This window comes from Artemia sp. Qi Xiang Cuo, chromosome 8 (genome assembly GCF_049724085.1).
Source record: "Artemia sp. Qi Xiang Cuo chromosome 8, ASM4972408v1, whole genome shotgun sequence".
In the NCBI taxonomy this organism is placed as follows: domain Eukaryota; kingdom Metazoa; phylum Arthropoda; class Branchiopoda; order Anostraca; family Artemiidae; genus Artemia; species Artemia sp. Qi Xiang Cuo.
Genome location: NC_142801.1, coordinates 26,670,689 through 26,695,033, shown reverse-complemented (window position 1 = coordinate 26,695,033; position 24,345 = coordinate 26,670,689). Strand labels below are relative to the sequence as shown.

The 24,345-nt window shown below is 36.1% G+C and overlaps 1 protein-coding gene across 1 annotated transcript in view; it reads left to right on the top strand.

The window, feature by feature from the left end:
* The window catches only part of LOC148949287 (uncharacterized), a 153,340-nt gene that overhangs the window by 14,003 nt on the left and 114,992 nt on the right, over positions 1–24,345 (top strand). Inside the window, exons 2-5 of the mRNA XM_089093319.1 lie at positions 13,611–13,808; positions 16,020–16,126; positions 22,019–22,166; positions 23,546–23,723. Coding sequence (XP_088949445.1) covers positions 13,611–13,808; positions 16,020–16,126; positions 22,019–22,166; positions 23,546–23,723 — 631 coding nt within the window. The remainder of the gene's footprint in view (positions 1–13,610; positions 13,809–16,019; positions 16,127–22,018; positions 22,167–23,545; positions 23,724–24,345) is intronic.

Sequence of the window (24,345 nt, the reverse complement as noted above, 5' to 3'; positions counted from 1 at the left end):
TATGAGCTCTCCTATTCACAAGGAAACCGAAGATTAACACATACGTGGAACCGATGTGGAGCGTCTTCAGCTCCTTCTAAAGGAATAATTAGTCATTAACGAGACTGAAGCTCAGTAATTCCCCTAACCATGAGAATTTTGTTGATCCAATTTATGGAAAAATTATGAGACCACGGAGATAGGACCCGAAGAAAGATCACATTGAGCCAAATGAGATGCAAAACCTAAACCCGGAACTCCCAGATAACCCCTAAGCAAAAAAGTAAGGGAGGACATGATCGAGCGAGTGAGAATAGAGGTCCTCATTCGTGCCATGTCCAGTCCCAAATTTTTCTTTTTTATTTTTGCAGACCCATGCGGTCGCAAAAGACACATTTCTTAAGCGGTATGAACACGCTTAGACAATAAAGATTTGTAAATTTATAGTAAACCAAGACCTCTCATATAAACCATATTGCCTACCTCGCAAATAATAGTATAAGAGAAAAGTAAAGGTTAAAGTAGATGAGCGTTAATAATATTTAAAATGTATTGAATATTGAATATGTGCCAAATGCACATATATACATGTATACACATAGTCACTTATCATTTTTCTGATGATTACCTTATTTATATGATAATAATCTCATGATTGCGGCAACATGCATGAAAGCATGAAATCTGCCCTTATTTTCTTAGCGTTGTGTTTAACTGTACATGTACTAAATTGATGTTATTAATACCACTAATCATGACCATTATTTCAAAAAATTGTCCACGCAGAATATTATGAAAACCGTATGTTGTTGTTATATATGTTTTAACTTATGTAATTGTAAAGAGCATATGATTCTGCCCAGATATTTATATTCTAGGAAGAAAAGTAATCAGTGCAGATTAATTATGGTGTACCAGCATGCAACACGGATACAACCCAGTAGCATCTACTTTCATCATTCATCAACCACCGACAAGTACTCACCAAGAAAATACCTGAAGACGATATTCTGATCACCAATCCAGATCACCAGAACACTGTACCAGGTAACTTTACCTCAAGCTGTGCCGGGAACCAAGGACCCTATACATAAATACCTACCTGAATCAATGAGTACCTAAAGAGCCGCCTCGACCAGTCATGTCGTAAAACTGCATAAATTCCCGTCAAATCCTTAGACGGCAACGGCCTTAAGATTAAATGTTTGGAACGCCAAGAATAAACCTAGAGTAAATCCCTCAAGGACTATGTATCTTAAGCCCCATATCAGAGGCAATATGTTAAACAAGACAAAAGGTTTAAGTTTTGACTTTCCAATTATTGTTAGATGTCACAAAACCAAACCATCTTCCATGAAATGAAGAACCAATCATAATCAATTTTGTGGGAAACATAAACTGTACGTGTTAAAGTTTTTCCCAACATGAAGTGTTCAGAGAAGAGAACCAAACAGCTATTACCGTTTTAATCTCCATAATTAAGCCCTCAATGATTGTGTATAATTAGATCAAGTTTTGATCCTGACATGGATAACGTTAAGTGTCGTAACACAGCCCAAAGTCCAAATGAAAGATGGACTAAACGTAGACAATTTACGGGAAATACAGACTGTACGAGTATTAGATTTTCCGAGGATAAAAAGTGTCAAGAAGAGATACCCAGCCCAGCGATCAAGATACCCATTTGATGAAATTAATTCAAAAGGGTTACGTACCTAGGAGACAATTCAACAAATCCACGACATCAACCCCTCGTATACGACGTGACAAACCACGCACGGACAGTTTTATGCGTGTAGTCGTACTTGTGAAAAACATAAACACTGTTCCAAAGAACGAGTGACAGGAGGGAAACGCCAAGAAGACAAACCATGAACAATTAGCCAACCCAGTAATTAAGTGAATGGAAGCCCAAAGTAAGAGTGAAAACGTATGTGAGTAATATAGACACGTAGAATGATGAAGTAAGTGTGAAATCTTATGTATCTAGCTAATAACTTTAATGAACATAAAGAGCTTTTCATAAAATATGAAAATCAGTGTAAATTACATAAGCTCAGTGTTGCAATCAGACATTAAGATCAGAATCTATTAATGTGTCAAACTTTTTCTTGCAAATTATTTTAATTTTAATGTGATAAAAATTTAGATGTAGTTAGATGTTTTAGACGTAGACAGATGTTTTTGAAATCAAATACCTATCATACCAACATAGCGTCTGGTGGAAGTATAAGCTAGCATTAAATAACAAAATAATTACAAAAGCGGAACTTAACTAGTTGGAGCCATATAGAAGTATTAGAACAGCAGGTGAAGGAATTTTAATATTAGGTGAAGGGATAGTAATATAATCGTGCCTATGTAACGTCAGGTGGAAGTATAAATTAGCATTAGAAGTAGCAAACATGTATCACGTTAAGTAATAAAGCAAGTATTAATGCCGAACTTAGATTAGTTAAAACTAAGTAGAAGTATTATCATATCAGGTGAAGGAAGAAAAAATTTAATCGTGTCATTTTAGCGTCAGGTGAAAGTAAAGTCGAGTATTAGAAAGGCAAAATGTACCATTTTCAGTGATGAGATAATTGTATCAGGTGAAGGTAAACTTAGTGTTAGGTGGAGGAAATAATAATTACTATATAATCACATAACCTAATGCAGAAACTCTTTGGCCCCGTCGCCAAATCGAGTGAGTAGTCCATAAAATTCAAAATTGATTTTTTTAAATGTATAGTCTATTATAGAAATAAATTATATAAAAAAAAAAAAGAATATATATGAATATTAAAAAAGCACAGATAATTAAATTAAAAATTAAAAAAAAAATTCCTTAAAAAAAAAAAAAAAAAAAAAACAACTACCAAATTGGGAGGAGCGTAAAAACCATTAGGACATCGTTAAAATTGGGTTGGATTTTATTTAATGGGATGGATTATAAAAAAAAATAAATCAAAATTACCCAAATAAATTTACCCCAGTAAAATAACATCACCCAAGAATGTGAATTCCAAAAATTCAAGTAACCTATAAATCAAACAAAGAGCAAGCGTTGAATTTAAAATACAGAAATAAACGCATTTAATTAAACAAAATTCTTTCCCACAGAAAATGTAATAAGTAAATCGGACCCCCCGTCTCCAAAGTATTCAATAAATATTAGCTTGACCAAATCTTATACGGCAGGTGAATAACACCTGTGTTCGAATAATAAGTACTCGAAAATACCAAACTGTCTAGAGAGTAAGATTTACACTACAAAAAAAAGTAGTCGCTCGAGATGTAAAATATATTTGCTTAAGCTAATCGCATTGTTCTGAAGTATAAGTTTAACACCTGAGTATCTTAGTGAAATTAAATATTGTTATCACTTACAATCTTTAAAATAAATAAAATATACTTCCTATTAAAATTAAGCGACACCCTGCTGGGAAAATGTTACAAATACAAAACTTTGATCGTTTGAAAAAATCCCAAAGTGATAGCTTAAAAGTCATAAATTAAGCGACACCTGTTAGCAAAATATTGCAGTGTAGAATTTTTAGTTGCTAGAAAAATTCCAGAGTGATATCTTAAAACTCATAAACTGTAATTAAACCCGAGTAGCTCATTGGTGCAAGCCTGTCCAATAGTAATGTAGGACAATAGTGCAGCCAATGAGGTCTAAGGAAATAGACTTTCAGCAACGCCTAAACTTAACCTCGGGTATAGTTGCAGAGGAGAGATAGTTAGACCTTATCCATTGTGCGCCAGTCTTTTTCAGTCTTTTTGGAGTCTATTTTCAGTATTAGTTTGAGTCTTTTACAGTCTTCTACAGTTTTTATTTTGAGTTCAGTTCAAGTTCTTCATCATGATTTAGTTGTAATAAACTTTTTAAGTATAATAACATTGAATAAGTTCCCATGTTGTGAATTTGTTGATATAACCAAGAACTCTGCGACTATTATGTAAGTACAATAAATGCATCATTATTTTATTTTATTCTCTTGTGTTAATATTTCTCAAGCTCGATAGTCCTTGTGGCTCCACTCGCTCCTAAGGGAAACTGAAACTCATCAATCTGAGTTCGAGTCAGTATGGCCGTTAATATAAGCTCCCTACCTGTACTCCTGGATTAAGCTCCCCACTCTAGAAGTTCAGCCTCCACTCAGGTAAGCCACCCGCGGACCGCTAACCAAGAGTTGAAACACATTTACCATTTGATAAACTAAACGTAAACTCTCAAAAAGATATAAGAATTAGTCATCTTGAAAACCCCCCCAATAGAATTAGCTTGACTAACCAAACTCCGCTGACAAAATTTCTTTCCAAAGGAAAACCCCCCCATTAGACGTGATGAATGAGGTTTCCCCTTCTGTCATGTCTTTATCTGATACCAACCTGAATTCTAGCGTCATTGATAGTGAGATCAGTATTCCTGGTTACACTCTACTCAGGCTGTATTGCAAAAACCCGAGAAGCTCGACGTTTGGTGGATTTGATGTTCCTATGTACCTTAAAAATAACATCCCTTTTTTGGCACTTTCGATTCCTAGCGATAAGGAGGTCCTTTGGGTTAAAGTAAACCTATCAAACAAATCGTTTGTTACTGGTACAGTATATAACCAACCAAAGGTGAAAATCGCCAAACATTTGGAAGACTGCTTGGAATTTGTGAAGCAAAAGTTCCCTAAATCAGGTATAATAATCCAAGGAAACTTCAACATTCATCATGGCCACTGGCTGAAAAGTTGTATAACTGATGCAGAGGGCGTAGCTCTGCTAGACCTGAGTCTTGCTTACGGCCTAGAACAACTTGTTGAATTTGACACTTACATCAGCCCTCATGGATCATCCAGGCTTGATCTCCTCTTAACTGATCATTTGGATTCCTTTAGTGTTGAAAGCTCCTTTCGCCAGCAACTGTTTGGCAGTTATAGCTCGTGGAAATCTCAAAATACTACCACCTGTAAAGCACAAGCGGATCATCAGGCAGTATCACTGCACAGACTGGGATGGTCTGCGAAACTTCTTATCAGCAAAGCCGTGGATATTTTTAAAAGAAGCCCCACATAAAGCAGAAGCACTTTACGAAAAAGCGACGACAGAGGCTATTGAGCAATTCGTCCCATCAAAAACCATGGTTCAACGCTGGTTGTAAAAAGACAATCAGGGCCAGAAAGAAGGCTCACAAGAAAGGGTGTTCCACTGAATCCCACAAGGACTGGGTCGCTTTTATTAGTGCTCGAAACGAGTCTGTTACAGCTATACGTCAAGCTAGAGCCGATTACAAGCACAAGTTTGTAGACAAACTGAAAAGTGCTCCTGTAAAGCAGTGGTGGAGGGTTGTCAAAGAAGCCCTACTGTCATCTAAATCAACATCAATTCCCTCGCTTCATGTTGAAAGGATGATGATCCAGTCAGGTTAGGAAAAGGCAGATGCTCTTGCAAAAGCCTTTTCAAAGGTCTCCAAACTTGATGAGGATGGAGTCTCCCCTCCCCCCTTTCCGCCATGAACAGATGCAAAAATCACTAGTGTTAACATAGCTATTAGGAAGGTGCTCAGAACACTAAGCCAGCTGGATGTCACCAAAGCTTCAGGACCTGACAAGATTCCCATTCTTGTCCTTAAAAGATGTGCCCCTGAACTTGCTGGTCGTCTCGCCTCTCTCTATAGAAAATTCTTTGCAGCGGGATTATTCCCGAAAGCCTGGAAAACTGCTCATGTGATCCCTTTACCAAAGGCAGAGTCTGACCTTACTAATGTTGGATCATATCGTGCAATAAGTCCGCTGTTCTGCATAGGTAATGTTTATGAAAGCATCATTAATAAGACCCTTTACTAATACCTTGAGTCACAGCTGGTGTTGGCAGACACGGAATACGGTTTTTGCAGAAAACGGTCTACGCTAGACTGTCTGATTGCACAGTATCAAGAGTGGGTTGAGCTCCTTTCTCAGGGGCACGATATTTGTCTTTTCTCCTTTGACATCGCAAAAGCCTTTGATTGTGTATGGCACGAGGGACTTATTTGTAAACTGAAAGCCTATGGAATTCATGGTCGACTATTTGATATGCTTGCTGACTTTATTCGTCAACGATTGGTGCAAGCTGTCCTCGATGGCTTCATATCAAATGAACACCCAGTTTTATCAGGAGTATTACAAGGAATTATTCTTAGGCCAACTCTTTTCTTGGTGTTCTTAAACGACCTAGGGGACAACCTTGTGAAAAAACCTCACTACTTTGTGGATGACGCAACAACAAAAACATCACTCGCAAAAGACGAAGATCCCAGTGAACCCCACAAGGAGCTTCAGGCTGACCTGGAGAAAATTGAGGTGTGGGCAGATGCATGGCTTGTAATTTCTAACACATCGAAAACGAAAGAGTTTCTAATTTCCAAGGCGCGTAATATGAGGGCTCATCCTGATTTCGTCTTCAAAAGAGAGGTAATAATGCGAGTTGGCACACTGCACCTACTTGGAGTTAATTTCTCTTCAGATCTCTCATGGACTGAGCATCCCAGTAAAATTAGATCCTCTTGCAACAAGAAGTTAGGAGTTATCCTTTGGAGCTTAGATTCAGCTTAATCAACATGGTTAAATTGCTTACAGTCAGTTATAATATCAATATGAGTTGCTTAACTCTAAACATTATTTGTGGGCTTGTCCAAAAGTCTTGAGTTCTTGATGAGCTTGTGTCGAAACATGATGCGATTTTTTTACAAGAGCATCTTTTAAGTCAGTTTAGCCTTAGTCTTTTGGAAACTAGAGATCAATTTACTTGCTATGCATCTCCTGCAAAGCAAAATAGAGCTGGTGGTAGACTCTCGGGCGGTCTTGTGACTTATGTGAATTCCGCTTTACATTTGCTACTTGTAGAATCCTGTGATTACTTTCTTGCTGTTAAAGCTGATTATGTGTTTATGTATAATGTTTATTTGCCAACTGATCACCATAATGACATGTCTGAATGCTTTTTTGCTCTTGCCTCTGAAAAGTTATGTAGAACATTTCATGCATTATTTCTAGTAATTCTACATGTCTAATTATTGGAGATTTTAACTGTAACCTAACCTAACTGCTCCATCTGCCTGCTCTTCTCTGACTGGTGAAATATTTGATAATCATGTGTATGTTGTTGATAAAGACCAAGATTTCACATACATTCACAATTCCTCATCCAACAGAGACCACGTTATCTCTTCTCCCTCCTTAAATGTCTTTCAACCGAAGGTTCTATGTGATTATATAATATCTGATCACCTGCCTGTATTGTTTTCTTTTTCACCAAATTAAACTTCTCAGATACCCACTAGTCACCCAAAAACACCAAATCCATCGTATATACGTAATTGGGCATTAATCAACCCAGAACTGCATTGGGATAGTGTTTCTACAATTCTTTCTAAGATTAAGGCACCGTTTGTACTGCTAATCAAGCACTCACAGCTGCCCAAGGAGGCAAAACGCATTCTCCTTGATATTTATTGTGCAGAGATGCAGAGATGCCATGCTTTACAATATGCAGAATCTTGTGCTGTTCCATTGAAGCATTGCCATACAGGAACAGTTCCCAAGTGGCATGAAAATCAAAGTCTCTTCCAAACTTGTGATTCAGCACAGTTTTGGATACATCTATGGATTGAATGTGACCAACCACAATCTAGTCCTGTTAATTCCATCCATATTGCAACAAAGAGAAAGTTTGCCAAGAAACTTCAAAACCATTGCAAGGAAATCACCAAACTGTCAGCACCAAAAATCAAATATAACCCTCATTTCCTTTAGTTGCCGCTCTGTCCAAGGATTCCCAAAACCTTCCTTTCTCCTGCTGATGTTCCTCTCTCTGTGTGATATTCTTTCTATGAAGACGAATTCTTTCCACCAGACCCCCAACTTGAACACAAATAATCTGAAGAGCTTGACCAATTCTTGTATGCATTCTCTGAGTCTCATTTTACAGTGCATGTAATGTCTGTGGCTGTTGCTATTATGCGCCTTAAGCTAAAGATGTCACAAGGCGTAGATGGAATTCACACCGTACATATCAAAAACGGTGTTCCTTTGCTTTTCGAACATCTCACGTCACTGCTGCAGATGATTTTTACACAAGGCTTGTCACCGTCAACATTATGCATGGGAGATCTTTCTCCTATTCCAAAAAAGCGAAAAACCTTCAATCAATGCTCATCTTTCAGGCCCATAATTGCTTCGACCAATTTATGCAAGCTTTATGAACTACTGTTTATAAAAGAGCTTGAAGAAAAATGTTTCATGCCTCCACATCAATTTGGCTTTCAACATGACATTTGATGTGCAGATGCACATTGGATGTTGCAGTTGTTGCTAATATTGTGCTTGATGCTCCTTGAACAGGTAGTTCACTTGCCTTAGCGAGTCATGATGTTCGCCACACCTTTGACTCCCCGATCCACCCCTTTATGCTTTTGAGGGCTCGTAAAAGGGGAGTAAATTCGGCTATCATTAGATATCAAAGTGATATGTATGCTAAGCTACGAGTCGGTCTTAAAATCCACCTTAAGCAAAATGAAATGGCAAGGCTACTGGATAGAAATATACTAGTTAAGAGAGGAGCCAGGCAAGGGGGTGCAATTGCCTCACCTTGTTATTTCAATAAGGATGTCCTCGAAGCTCAGGACCAGTGTGAGATGTCTTGCGTTCTCTGGGCTCAATATCTCCTTAGTCACTTACGCTGATGACATTTTTAACATTAGCTGAACTTTGGACCAAATTTCTCAAACTTTCCAATAATTGCAAGCGGAATATTTAAGAACCGGTATTTAATTTAGCGCTGCAAAGTCCGACGTTGTGCTTTTAAACTGGAAAGGCCTACTTCCTCATGAAATTCTACTCGGGAATTAAGAATCTGGAAGATTCTTACAAATATGAATAAATTGAAAATCCGCTCCACTTTTTTCCGTTTCGCAAAATACCTACTGAGATATTGAACTTGGACACAGAACTCAAAACTCACCAAATTTCTTCCCATGGCAGGCCCTGCTATAGCTGTTGCTAAACTTATGGAGAAAAACAACCACAAGATTTCTAGACATGCTTGCAGCCAACTTATTCAACTATAGTTACCTCGTCATAGTTGTAAAGTGATATTTTGCTTCTTTTTTTTGTCTTTGAAGTGTTCCGTCATTTTCTTTTTGTACAAAGACTGGTTTTCAATAATTAATACTAATAATGAAAAACTATTTCAAGTTCTAACTTTTACCTACCATGCATAGTCTAGCCCTCATTGGCTTGGTAGCTTCGATTCCTTGTATCATGGCCCAGATCAGTTCCGCTGTTGCATGTGAGTATGTCCTTATGATTTCACTGAGTGACTAGACGCATAATGGATTTCTGACCCCTTGAAACCCTGCTCCCAATGGCAACTTTTTGGAAGAAAGGTAGTTTTGCTGTACCCTGCTTAAAGCTGGATCATGGGAGGATTTTAAATCTGATTGACTAGAAGACCACCAAACTTCTGTTTCTGCAAAGAATATTGTGCTTTGTAAATGAGTGCTCTGTTCCAGTAGGAAAATTGCCATCCCTCTTGAGGCTCTAAAATGGTTATTGGAGATTAATCTTGTAATGCTCCAAGTACATATTTTGGCTACTGGAGTAATAAAATTGAACAGTGATTTTTTTTTCTTGAAAAGTGGCTTCTTACTTTCATGACTAATCATCTGCTGGAACTAGGTTTACTGTTGGGAAGTAGATACATGGTTTCTAAAAAGGTAATTTGGGTTGGAGCACATTGGGTAGCAGCTACATGAAGTTGAAAACTGCTTGTACTTAGAGCTTTACCCTAAGTTTTTACATTATTTCACAGAATTATGCACAATCTTTTACTTGTAATTTTTTACTTTTGTATCTGATTGCCATTCTGAAGATCCACAGTATCAGTGCTTATATGAGTTTTATGTTTTAGTTATAATTGGCTGTTCAGCCATGGTTATCTTTGGTGATGGTGGCTTTATAACTTTGGTTGGCTCATGTATCTACTTGTTTCTCACATGAATTTGAAGTCAAGAATTATTTGTTTTCATTGTTCTGCTGGAGGATTGCTTGTAAATAGGGCTCCTACAGTATGATCAAAAACAGGAGAGAGGACTTTAATACTTGTGCTAAGTACATTCTCCTAGTTTTTGATGCACAATTGAGGCAAAAGAAAGTTTGTTTCTGGAACAAAATCATTCTTGTCATCAGTAAATTAGGGACAAATGATAGAATAAATGTTTTAGAGCAAAATAATACAGCGTTTTTGTAAATAAAAAGGTGTATTTTTAAAAGTAAGAAAGTTTATTTTAGGCAGAAACAGTGAATTTTGGGACTATCTTTAAGGAACATGCTATCATTTTTTTGAAGAAAAATTTCTCTTGGGATTAACTATTTCAGAAGTTTTGTTGGATTGAAAACTAGAGTGTTTAAGAAATAGTGAAGAAACAAAAGTGCATGTCCTTTTGGCTTTAGTCTTGCTTTTTAGTTCAGTTAAATATAATTTTAAAATGTAATGTTAAGTTTCTTTGTTTATTTAACCAATTTTAGTGATATTGCAGCTAATGCTCTGCTGTAATCTGCTGCAGTTCATTTAATTTTGATAAACAATTAATATATTTGTTTGTCTTTGTCTAATTATTCAATGAAGCTGTCTACTATGTGCAATTCCTTAAAGTTCCAGTAAAAAAAAAAAAAAAAAAAAATAAAAATAAAAAAAAAATCAGATCGTGTGAAATTCCTTTTAAAATACAATTTATGTATTTTTTGTCATTATCTACTCATTCAAATAAGCTGCTTCTATGTTCAAGTTCTCAAAGTTTCAGTTGAAAAATCAAATAAAATTAGAATGTGTAAAAATTAAAAGTGTTAAAAGAACCAATTATTTCCCAATGGTCTGAAAACTAAACAATAATTTTTATTCCTGCTATGGGTAAAATTTAAAATCTATGTGAGTAAAGATGAAAGTATGGGCAGCCATGACATATGTTCCCTTAGTAAATAGCCATGTGCCTCCCATGCATTATCATACTATTTTCAAGTTCCAAGAGCATAGAATGGTAGGTGTGGCTCCAGAAGTCTTAGAGGGGGATCATTTAAATGGAAATAAAAAATTCTAGTGCCCTTGTTGAGAGATGAAAGTGACTGGGGGCAACCAGCCTCCGTCTATACACTTTTCCCCCTGAATTTTCGTGACCCCCCATGGCATCAGACCAAAATCTGAATTAGCCATTTTGTTCATAATTATCTAAGGGTCTAATAAGTATGCATCTAGGGTTGATATGACTCTCCCCCATGCCTCAAGAGCAATGGCCCAAAATTATGTATATTACCCATTGCTCATAGATAGTTTTGAGTAGAAAGGGGGAGCATGTTTGGTCTTAGATGTATGATCAGCTTGGAACTCTCTTTCCCCAGAGTTTATCAAGAGGTATATTTTTGAATCAACATGTTTACCTGAGTAAATCAAAAGGCTATGCACAACCAAAATATTTTTTTCTGCGATATCTTATATATAATTTTGAGGATTGAGTCTAAACTTTCATAGAGTATTTTTATTTGGGAGAAGGAGAGGGTAGGAGGGGTCGAGTGGGCCTTTAACTTTGGCCTGGAAGAGAGAGAATAGGTAAGTCAAAGGGCACTATGTTTATCCAGGCTATCAAAATAGTATATCTGCAATATCTCATAAACACCTTTGGGGTTAAAGTCGAAAACTTTCATAGTGCAAGGGGGAAGGGGGGGGGGAGGGCAAGGAGACTTCAGATTTTCCTATTTAGGGGGGAAGAGCTGAAAGGACCAATGCAATTTATGTCCCTAATCCACCTAAAATTTTGCATTATTAACCCCAGTAGTGAAATCTGTTTGGGACGAAGTAGTGAGGCTAATAAAAAGACTGTATATGTATCTAGCAGGTAGCCTATATAAACGCAAAGAAGTTGATAAAACTAGAATATCATAGAATAAGAGAAATTACACATTTGATCTACAAAATTTAAGAAGTTAATGGAGAATTTTTGGAAGACAGAGAAAAAAATAGAACCTAAGTGAATATTCGAGCTATTTGACTAATAGTGGTAATCCCTTGGCCCAGGGACATGCAGCTGTAAGCTTCAACAGGATCAGGGACAATAATTTTTTTATTCATACCCCTCCCCCCTCCCATAGCCTCTGGCTCTGAATAAAACGTTTAATTCCCTTAGCTACGAATTTGAAACTTTTAAGCCAATCAGAAAAACAAGTTTTTTGGACTACTATCAGGCCCTGGATTTTGTTGGGGGCCTAATGAAGAAAATGGTTGGCCCTCTAACAGGCTCTATTTTGAGGGGATCTAAATCTTCTTTTTAATTCATTCTTCTGTGTTGCAGTTCCCATAACCTAAAGAGTTAAGAATAGGGTTAAGAAAAGGTTTAAGCCAATCAAACTAAATTAGACTTTTATGGCTAGAAAGAGTTAAAAAAAAATTCAAGCCCATCAGACTAAATTAGACTTTTATGGCTCCATTTTTGTGGCACCCATGCCCCCAAACTAAAATATTTTTGTACATTAGGGTTTCTTTGGTTCATGGACTTACAAATTTAAGTTTCAAGCCATAGAGAAAAAAAGTTTTTTTGTCTGCTTTGGCTGTTTGTCAGGCCCTGTTTTTGGGGAAATCAACACTTTCTATTTTTTCTTTTGTTTGAGCTTCCCTCACCTTAAGGACTTAAGGATATAAGTTTCAAGCCAGTCGTAAATGCTTTTTGGCTCTTCTGGCCTTATTTCAAGGGATCCATGGCCCCGAACATATTTGTATTACATTAGGTTTCTCTTGGCCTATGGGCTTACGACTGTAAGACAGCTGATCGGGGATCTTGGCCTAAATACGTATGTGCATGGTTTCCATGTTTTCACTTGGTGTGAACGTTTGCTTTTAATTTGTTATACTGTTTTCTCTTATTGGATTTTCTTACCTATTGTCTGTTGTTTCTGAAAAAAAAAACAAAAAAAACATGGGGTTCATAATTTTATTGGCATTCTACTGATGGAAAAACATCCATCATCCGATGGAAAAGTATCTTCTTGGGTTGTTTGATGGAAAGGTTCATCATCTATTTGTCCTGCTTGATCAGTGCAAGGTTTCGAGTCTGTCGTCTGATGGGAAATTTCATCTGCTGCTACTCCTGCTAGAGCAACACAGAGTTCACAATTTAAGGGGTATCTAACATATAGAGAAGTCTATAGTCTGATGAAAAAGGCTTATCTTTGTTTGTCTGATTGAAAAGTCTGTTTTCTGTTATTCCCGCTCAAACGACACAAGATGTGCAATTTTAGTGTGTGTAACCAATGGGAAAGTTCTTTGTCTGAGTGAAAAGAGATGGCCTGGGTCACATGATTGAAAAAATCTACCATCTGCTATTCCAGATCTAACAAAACAGGGTATATGGTTTCAGTGGCATACAATTCAAGTATTATAATTTGATTCGTAGACCCCTATTGGGTATGTAGCTTGGAAAATCATGCACTACAGTTAGATATAACATACATGTAATAAACTTGTCACTTGATAGTTTTTTGTCTTTTTTTTCGTACTGAAGAAACCTCATTATTTTTAATGTGAACGTATCAACATTTTAGAATTGAGAAATAACTTATCTTTTCTTTCAGAATTTACTTCAAGAAACATCAAGTTTAAATTTAAGACTGGATGATTTGCATCATGATATTCAGTCGACTGCAGTACGAGTTGGCAATGTTTCTACAAAATTTGTGAATCTTTCCGACACACAATATATAGAAAAAAGAGTTTATTCTGATGATAGTGACAAAATTTCAGTTACATCAAAAAGCATTTACAAACCACAGGTATAATCTTTTTAATTATCTTTTTCTGTTTTCCTGTTAGAAATGTCATTTCTTTCCTTTTTTTTCGTTTAGGACCTTAGGTTGAATAAATAGCAGTTTCCTACCGTTTTCCCCCTTTTTTTTTGTAAAAACTGCAATATTTTTCAGCATTGTTAAGGACATGTGCGATGTTCACCAGAGGATTTTTTTCTGGAGAAGGGGGGTGAAAAACAAACAAAAAAAAACAACAACAATAAAGAGCAACTGTATTTTAGGTGGCATTTTGTTCTAAGGGGGGGGGGGGAGGAGGGCTTTAACTAATTTTGGGTGATAAAGTCCAAAGAGTAATGGGGTTGCTGAGAAACCATTCTTGGGAGTGTTTCCAGGGGAAATTTGGTGACTACTCCTTTTTGGAGCTTGCCATTGTTGCTGAGCTGAGTGATTTTGATGTGTCTGTCCGTCCTTTCTATAGAATAGCCTCATTTCCATAGAATACGAATTCTTTTCTATAGAATAGTCCCAAGGTATTATGGCTGCGTAGATATGTTATTTATTCTTGTAGTCTATTCTTAGAACCTGAATTAGGGGCAAATTTAGGTATTTCAGAAAATGTAAAATAAGAGGGGGCTGAAAGATGACGAATAGAGACAAAAAAATAATCTGACAAAAAAGCAACTAGGCCTATACGAGTATGCAGAAGTGGAGACGAAAGGTTTTTTTTAAATGGTAGGGATATACACTTTGCCCAACAGAAGACAAATAATAAAAAAGCAAAATAAAACAACAAAAACGCGAATCGGAAGCTGGTGGAAAAGGCAAACTACTATCAAATCTTATGCACTTAAAGTTGGCTAATAAGCAAATATATTCTGCAGTAAAAAAACAAAATAAAAAATGAATTGCAGTTGAATAAAAAAAAGTCAGAAAAAAGACACAATAAATATATGGATTCTATTGCTCACCATACAGAAACGACAAGGAATATGGTTTTGGTTAAAAAAAAAAGCGTAGAAAATTGCAATATTTTGGCAAAATTTATAATTAAATGCATTGGCCTGTACTACTTATTTATTTATTAATGCCAAAATACCGTAAGCTATTAAAAGAGGGTGTTGGAAAATTATCGCTAATAATTGATTTAGGCTTTATAATTAACTTTATGATGTCTCTGATGATGTCTCATCATCACTGTCTATTAAAAGGATTTTATCCCTATTTGAACTTTTATTTATCGTCATGGAAAGGCAGTGTGGTCTCCGAAATTATCTACCAAAATACCGTAAGCTATTAAAAGAGGGTGTTGGAAAATTATCGCTAATAATTGATTTAGGCTTTATAATTAACTTGATGATGTCTCTGGGTGAATCTAGATGGTGTTACTTGTTTTCGTTTCTCAAAAATTGACTTGGGCGTCATCTCTTATCAGTTTTCCATACTTTTCAACAAGAACTCTGTGTAGACTTCTATAAAAATAGTAATATTTGTAGGAATAGCGCCTAGTTACTTATTTGTAACGGAAGTCCCGGTCGTCCTCACAGGACATAAGGGAGTCACCTCTTTTGACAGGGCGTGAACCAGAATTTGAAGTGACAGTATATCTAGTAATATTCCAGATAGCTGTACAATGGACCCGAGTGTTGTTTTTTGGGAAACGATTGGGGTTATTTTTTTCACATGCCCTAGCCACTGCAGTTGCTGCCGTTTGATTTTATTTTAGGATAATTAAAACGCACACCTCTTCGCACGTTCACAAGGAGGGGAGATGGGGCTAGGACCCATAATAATCTTTGCTGATGAAATTTTGCCCTGATGTGCTTTTACAAATCTTCAAAAATATCAAACACATTATTAAAAACTATTTCCTATATCGGTCTAGTTCTGTTTTTAACTTGCTATAAACAAGTTTAAGGTTCAAAGCTGTTCCTGTCCTTTTTGCCTGTGCAGCCTGTGGCATAAAAGCTTATGGGTAGTTCAGACACGTATGAAAACCTATGTAATATAATGTCCTTCTAGTTTGAATTGGAGACTGCACTCACGTTCTAAAGAAGAAAAAAAGTTCTCATTGTGACAAATATCCAAGAAACTGACAGATCGTGACTCAGAAACTTTTGAATATATATGGAACAATCGGTCAGAATTGGGAACACCATTTTGCCATTGTTACATCAATACTTCTGTATTAATATTTTCTAATTTGCTTTCAGGCTGAAATATTTTCTAATTTGCTTTCAGGCTGAAAAGAAAGGAGGAAAAGCTATCGAATGCTATAAAAGATCTCTGAACCTTGCTGTCCAATGCATAACCGAATGGGACATTATCCAGGCAAGAAGAAAAGAAAGGTAAGCCTTCTTTTAAGTATATTCTAAGGTATACCCAGACAGCAGGGGTAGCATAGGTGTGGGTATTTCAATCTAAGGACCCTCCAAAAACCTTTGTTCAATAAAGTTCTTCTTCTCTCTGAGAAATTCACTAATAAAGCTCTGCTTCTCCGTCGGAAATTCCAACTCACTTGATATGCTTCATTGATTTTCTTATATTTTTGTGGGTGAACACAGGGGTATATTCAAGAATCGTGTCCAAGAGGCTAAAATCGACGCAAATTTACAGTATGGGGGGGGGGCTTTTTCTCGCTTTCGTGTAGGTTTCTGATACATTTATACGTATCGGTCAAATAAATAAGAAACAATACTAAATTCACAAAGATAACATAATCACGTATATATGTATATATATATCTAAATTTACAAAAGTTTAACTTCTAAACATTTCTTTTGTAAAAAAAAAATCATATGCAGAATTAAAATCAGAAAAATACCTAATTTTTCTGTCGTATTTAGGACATTTTTGCTGCTAGAGCCACCTCTAGATTGGTTCAAGCCTGATGCCCCCTTTCTTCTTGGATACGCCCTGGGCAAATAATTAGCCAGTGATATGAAGACTAAGCAAAAAGGTCAATCAGGGGGAGAAAGAAAGTGAAACAGAAGTCCAAGGAAATTAGTGTGAATTTTCAAAACACTTACAAAACTAAACGAGTAATTTTTAACAGCAAAATGTTGTTAAAGAAAGGAATGATTCTTTCTGAAACTGTGTATCTCTATGCAGTCTATTACTTAGGATTTTTATTTATCTTTGGGAAACCTTTGCTCTCCTTTGTCAGTCTAGACTTATGATATTGAAAAAAATCCAACGTGTCTTGAAACGCATTCAGCTTTGTATCCCAAACGGAGAGAATTGGCAAGTCGCTCTCCAAACAAAAATTAATTTAAAGGGGTTCGTATCATAGGTACCGTTACTCTTTAAGAAGAAAGTCAAATTCTAGGGGTATGGTGCTTTTGTTACTGGTGTTCATGATGTCTTGGAGCAAGACTACTTATTTTGTAGATTTCAGGTTATTTTTTTTTCCCCGCAATCATCTGTCTGTAGGCTATATCGAAAACAGTATGTCACAAAAGAAATAGCGAGTTTACTTGTAAAAAATGCTGTGTCTTAAAATGTTTTCAGTGTTTTTATTAAAATTTCAGACCAAAGAATCAGATTTTGTGTTTTTTCTACTGGTTAAAAATTTGACGTGGCAACAGTGGGTAAAAACGCAGGGTTATTTGGTTTCTCTTTCTAACATACATTTGATGAATAATGTGATTGCCTTATGTAATACGCCACAAAAATGAATCGATGGAATAAATAAATCAAGATATATAAAAAAATATTAAATTGTCTAAAAAAAAATAAATTAATGGAAATAAAGCAGACAAATAAAGCAAAAGAAGTATAGGATTATAATCTCTCGTTTTCTCTTTGGGCATGTACTGAAGATTAAAACGTTTTTTACGTTATGAAATCGTCAAAGGGAGAGGAAAAGTTTCTTTGAAATATGTATAATATCTAGTTGCTCTCTAAAAAATTGTGCGGGAAGGGGAGGTTTTTTTTTGTTAATTCTTGTCCTAATTGTATATACACCAGCAGGGGCTATTTGATATCATATCGGTCAAACTTGATGGGAAGTAAGAGCTAATATTAATTCATGGTTGTCTGGACATAATACGTCTTTTACTAGGGAAGGAGGGTCGCTAAATCGTTGCTATTGAGATACCTACCATGAGGCTTGTTGAATCTAAGTCAAACTAGGTGAAAAGTAAGAATAGGCGTCTGGACTATGGATTTTGGTTCTGAGGATCCATGTCTGGTGCTCAGTGAGAGCAGTTTCCTAAACTCTTAATGAGGACATCTATTTGAATGGGTGGTTCGGTCTAAATTAAACTTGGTGGAAAGTAAGAGCTAGTGTTCTGCAATGGTGGGTTCTGTATCCATCTTATCTTAGTAGGAAATGGGAAAGGGGGCTGAAATCCTTTGACCAAACATGTACCAGAATGATTTGTTGATTTCCAGCCGAACCTGGTAAAAAATATAAGCTACTCTTTACGTTGTGGCTTTTTATGTTTAGACTCAGCCCAACCTCTATAACGTGAGGGGTCTCCAAATTCTTATCATTACTATATCTACCAGAGGCTGTTGCCCGACTTCTACAAAACTTGGTGGACAGTGAGAGCTAATTTAGGCGAGTTAGGCGAGGTCCCCGAGTTCTAGTCATCAAAATATCTACAAGAAAACTGGATTTCTCACAAAATCCAACTTCCCATTCAGAGCTTCTAGGTGTCCGGAACCGGTTAAATCTCTGTGGGGGAGGAGGTAGAGAAGCCCTAAGTTATTGCAATTGGGTTATCATCCAGAAGGGGGTGTTGGATCTCAACCGAACTTAGTGAGAAGTAACAAGTAGTATCCTTATTGTCCCTTTTGTGAGTCTGAGGTCAATCATAGTTATGTTAAGAGTTAGTGAAGGGGATTCCTAAGTAGGGAGGCTGGCAGGTGTCAACCAAACCTTGGAAACGGTTGCAGCTATAGCATTGAGTGTCCTTGCTTAATCCAAATTCTGGGAAAGGAAAGCTACATTCTCGTCCTTTGCATTCACCAAAAGGGTATGTCGCGTCTCAATTAAATATATTAGGGATTAGGAGCTAGTGTTCTAGTTGCCTCTTTATTGAAATTTGGGTTTGATAGCCATTATAATAATTGCTGCTTGAAACCGTTGCCAGATGAGCGGCTAGAGCTTACTTAAGTTGTTTTCTCCAAAAGTTCTGTCTTCACTTCGTAAACATATTGTCTTTGTTTCAAATTTTGTTAATGGTGCTCCTATTGAACATATATTTTAGCTGTGATGTCCATCAGGCACGTATGTAAGATTTTTTTTAGGGGGAAAATGTGGAAAAGGGACGGGAAATAACACCCTACCCCCCCAAAAAAACAAAATTTTTTTTTAGCATTTTTGCATTTAAGGAGTTGGTGATTTTTTTTGTTGGGGGGGGGGGGTAACTTTGATTATAATCAGGGTGATATTGAAGTTATATGAGAAAAATAAGATATGAATATAATAGTAAAATCACAAAAATTGTGAGAATTCAGGTAGATTGGGAGGGGGGAGTCCAAAGGCCTCCCTAGCCTGCTTACCTAGCCTAAACTATTTCCGTGTCAATTGTTTAATTTTTTCTTGTACTTTTGTACTTCTTTGTTGCTAACTAAAAGTCTAATTTTATAATTTTTGGGTCCCAGGGAGGCAATTCCCAATCTTCTTGCGGATGTATTTTTCACCTTTGTTTTCGCTAGTCTATCATTCAAAAACATGTCTCCAAAATCAGCATAGCATTCAAATCTATCAAGCTTAAAAAAAAAAATCTTACCAGGTCTTAGACCTATCCCCTATGAGACCTGGGCCTAGGTATTCTTTAGAAAAGGGTGAAATCAATGTTATTCCGAATAGAAATAGAAATGGAATATGGGGCTTTATTGATCTAGCTGGTGATCATTCCTTGATTGCTGCATTTACGTGAATCAACCATTATATAATATAAACAGTTTAGAACTCATGCCGATTTTTGCGAGTTTTCAGTCTCATAATGATATTCAAGGTCCTAGGTCCATCTGTTCCCGAGGCCATTTATTTCTGGACTCCAAGTGTGGATCAAAATGCGTTGACCCAAGAGGATTTAGATTTCTGTTGGACAGAATGTATAAGATTGACTGTATGTGTATTCTGTTCTGTATATCTTCCTTCTTCTAAAGCCACTCTATTTAAAGTTTATAAGCAAGATTGACAATTACAAGGATCGTTGTCCACATTTTTGGAAAAATGATTTTTAAATGTTTGTAATAAAATTTTCCTACCCCACAACGCATTAACTAGAGTTTCATCTTCTTCTTTTGCTTTGTCTTTGTTAAGTCTAGGGTTAGTTTTGTCGTAGGATTGCAATTTGGGATTTGGCTCATTCTGCCCACAAACAAATAACTTACGGGGGTTGTTAAAAATAGCGTTATTCTGTTTCTATACTATCCTATGGCCTTTAATCGGTTTAGATGAAACTCTCTTTGTAGCAGATCATCATGTGCGTAAAGCGTTTGACTTTTTGATTAACGCAGCTATGCCACCTCATGCTGCAAAGCTTTCATATATCAGAGATCTCCGGGATATTTATTCTCTTCTAAAAAGTTTGTCGATTACTTTATTCACCGTCCATAGTCGATGGTTCTCAATTGCATCATATTCTTTCTGTCCATACAGTACCGCCTGATATTTTTCTTGTGGTTGAGGGAGGTACCCGTCAAGTTGCTATTTTTTCCTCTGAACTCTTCAGTAATGGAGCCCTTGATGTGTGGTCTGTGTTCTCTTGTATATTATCCTCGCAGGTCTTAATTTGTCTCTACTCTGTTATGCAGACGACAATTTGAACTTGATTTGCTCTATCTGGCACATTAGTGAGGCATAAGAGTAGCTGTTTCTTCCTCCAAACTCTTCAATAATGGAGCTATTGACGCGTAGTCTTTGCTCCCTCCTCCGTAATCCTCGGGTCTTAATTTGTCTGTACCATCTTACGCAGACGGCATTTTGAACTTGAGTTGCACCATCCGCCACATTAGTGAGGTTTTTCCATTGCTACAATGTGCTGTTGCGAAGCTTTGGTTTGAACTTTATGCTAAAAACCCCAAAATTGTATTCTTCAACTGTCATACAGCTTCATTAGGACAAACTGCTTTTGGGATAAGTACGATCAGGTCAGTTTCAAACATGACTGACCTTGGTATCTGCATCGACTACTCATTATGTGACAACTTTTATTAACTGACTTCGAACACCGAGTCCATCTATCTTATTTCCTTATCTTATAGTCCCTTTATCACAAATAAGCTACGTTTTAACTGCATTCTTCTTTCAAAACTTTATAACCCCTCTACTCTACTACATTGTTTAGCACCGTTTTAGATAATCTGTACAAATTGTGATAAATCAGAGGATTGATCAGTTTTCTTCCGTTTCACGATGTATCTTTTTCGCTTCCCCCCTTGGACCTCCAAATTCGGTCTTACGAGAAATTAAGCAGTTCTGGCATTATTATTTGCGCATAAAATCAGGTATCTGTACTTAACACTCGATTATCAAAGCTAAACCATTGTCGGTACTGGCCCAGCAATTTACCTAAAATACTTCTTTTCTTTTTAATTGCTTTCCTCTTATTCGATTTTTGAGGCTGATCCGTCTTCGATGTTAGCACTGACCCTATAATTTAACAAAGTTTCTACTTTGTTTTAAGAGTTTTGCGTTTTATGGGGTATTCTTTTTATTTTTATTTATTTGTTTGTGGATTCTCAAATAAATAAATGAATACCTGCGTCCTCCGTCTTGCATAATGCAAGCGAAGGAGGACTAAGCTCACCCATTCTTCTGAAAAGTTGGATACATGCCATCTCACCATGTGTTGAGGTCAGATGGCTTAACTTTATAGTGAATTCATAATATTAATAGGAGAAAAAAAGAACATGTTTTGAAACTTAATAGTTAACTTTTTGTTTCTTAGATGCCAGTTTGAGTAACTCCATATTACAAGTATTAAAATTTATTCTACATATTTTACAATTTAAGTAAAAAAAGCCTGACATTTTCTTTCTTCATAAACTTTTACTTTTAATCGACATCAAAAGTATTTCTTCTGTCGCAAGTTTTTCGATCATTAACTGTATGGGAAAAATCAGTTTGGGAACTAAAATGCCTATATATGGCTTTAGTATCGGATTTATTGGCAAAAATACAGACAGAATAATGTAAGCGAAGTTTAATTTACTGAATATACCTGTGTATGTTTAAGTTTTTATTTATTTTTTGTTGTAATTTGTGTCTTCTTATCTAGTGAAAATAAAATTCCTGCACTCATTGGATCTCAGGATTTCTTCCTCAAGAATGATGTTGGCTTGGGCCTTGACAGCACGCTTCCAAAAGAGGAGATAAAGCAAGCTAATGTCCTTCCTGGTCCTGATGTAACATCATCTCCTTTGATGGTAATTATTTAGTTTGTTCCTTTAATTACACTTTTCGTAAGTTAAAAAAGATGTACCGTATTGTTTGTTTGATATTTCCTCTTCGAATATCCTATAATTTATATATTTGTCCCTTTTTATTTTAACTGGACTTTCCCATGTCTTTCCCATGTCGGTGGTGATGGTGCTTCGTTTGTATGACATCTCGAAAGCCTAAGAAGATGTAATTGAAAGTGCTACGTCCTCCTCAAAGCATTGATCAATAATGCCCTTGTAATATCCACCAGACACAAGGGGAGGGGTGCCAAATTTGTTCATATAGAAAAATAGGAGGACTGTGAGAAAATTATAAGCAATTTTTGGGAACATCCTAAAATTCATCAAATTTGTAAGGAGCCGGAACCGTATATCTTCCTGCTTACTCGTCTGCTTTCTTTGCATTCTTAACTAGAAAAGCCTAAGCCACATCAAGCAGCTGCTGAGTAGAAATAATAGTGGACAATGAAAATGCTTCTCGATTTTTTTTATTTTTTTTTGTCATACCTCGGTAAAAAAATAAAAAAATGTCTTCATATGGAATCATTTTTGCTCACTAGGAATTCCGTAGACGATTCATTTTCTTCTCAATACAATAAAATCTGAGAAAGTTAAGAAATCTTCGATGATTAATACTTTGTCATTTCCACGGAAGTTTTTTGCAACAAAACTTCCCTGTAGAATCAGCAAAAAGAACCTAAGAGCCCTAAAGGCTCTTTAAGGTTTGACACTTTTCTCCCATCTTGTTTCTATTTGCTTGTTTTTATTGCCCTAACAATCCATCTACTTCTACATTTTCTCAGTGCCTCTCTGTCTAGAGATTAGAACATGTTTGCCATCTTTTCACAATCAATTTTTGTGAAAAAAAGACTGTATAATTGTGACGAGGATCATGGAGAGACGCCAATTTTTTTTTTTTTATTAATATTTTTGCAAAAGCCTGAAGTTATAGCCTGATTTATAGTTTGTTTTTTTTTTGTTTTTTTTTGCGAACAAAGTTTGTCCAATTGTGAGGAGGTTCATAGAGGGACGCAAAGCAGTTTTTGTTGTTGTCTTTTATTTTTGTAAAACCTGAATTCCTGTTTATAATTCTTTTTATCGAAAAAACGCGAGGAGTTTCACGGGACGATGCAAAGTATTTTTATTGGTATATTTTTTGTTTAGGCAAAACTTAAAGTTCTTTCTTATGGTAGTTTTCCTTTTAAAGAAGTAAATATCTTGTGTTGTGATATTGTCTATTCAATCAGTGACGGTAGAATCTATTTGACAATACCTCCCCTCCTCCTCTGTATAACCTTTTTTTGCCGAGTAGCATGCTCGTATAGAATTTGTTGTTACTAAAGTTTTGCATTACTTTATTTCAGGTGCCCCCAGCTGCCAGCAGCATTCCTCCGCCACCTCCGCTAATGGATTTGTTGAAACCTCCTGAAGTAGTCACGCAACTTCGGACATCTGAAACTCCTACTATGATCAAACCAGAAGAATATGGTGCTGAACAACCGAGTAAACCGGTGGAAGAATTAAACCGTGACATAAAGCAACGTAATATATATTTGATAATATTTCTTACTATAATCTTGCTCATTTGTTGAAAAAGACGGTAATAAAACCCAATCCCTAAGTTAGAATAGATCGGGGGGAGGGGCTGTTATGTGTTGGCTTCAGGTGGCTTGATGCCGCAGTGAATTATTAGCAGTACTAGTTCTGTCGTAACTAAAATATTAGATTTGTTGGAATAAGAGACAAATATATTTCTTGCCAGAGAATATGGTAATTGCTATCGTTCTTCCTGTGTCAGATTACAATATTAAAAACAAAACGAGAAACTACTTACTATAAGTGAATAACAACCATTTACTTTATCAAGAGTAACTATGGTGTGTTGATCATCAATGTAAAGGAAATATTTCCGGTGGAGAATTGTTTTCATCTGTAAATTTTAGTTTTTGTTAATTTTGTTCGATTTCCATGGATTTTATGTTTTAATTTTGAACACATACAGAAGTCCTTACCAGAAAGTATGGATATCCTTGGAAATCAAGCCATTTGCTTAACAAATTCGGATTTTTATTCTATTATTTTTTTTATAGTAAGTGATTAAAGAAGTTAGGTTTGATATCTTTAGGACATGATGTCCTTTGTTTGACTAACGTTTAAAAAATGT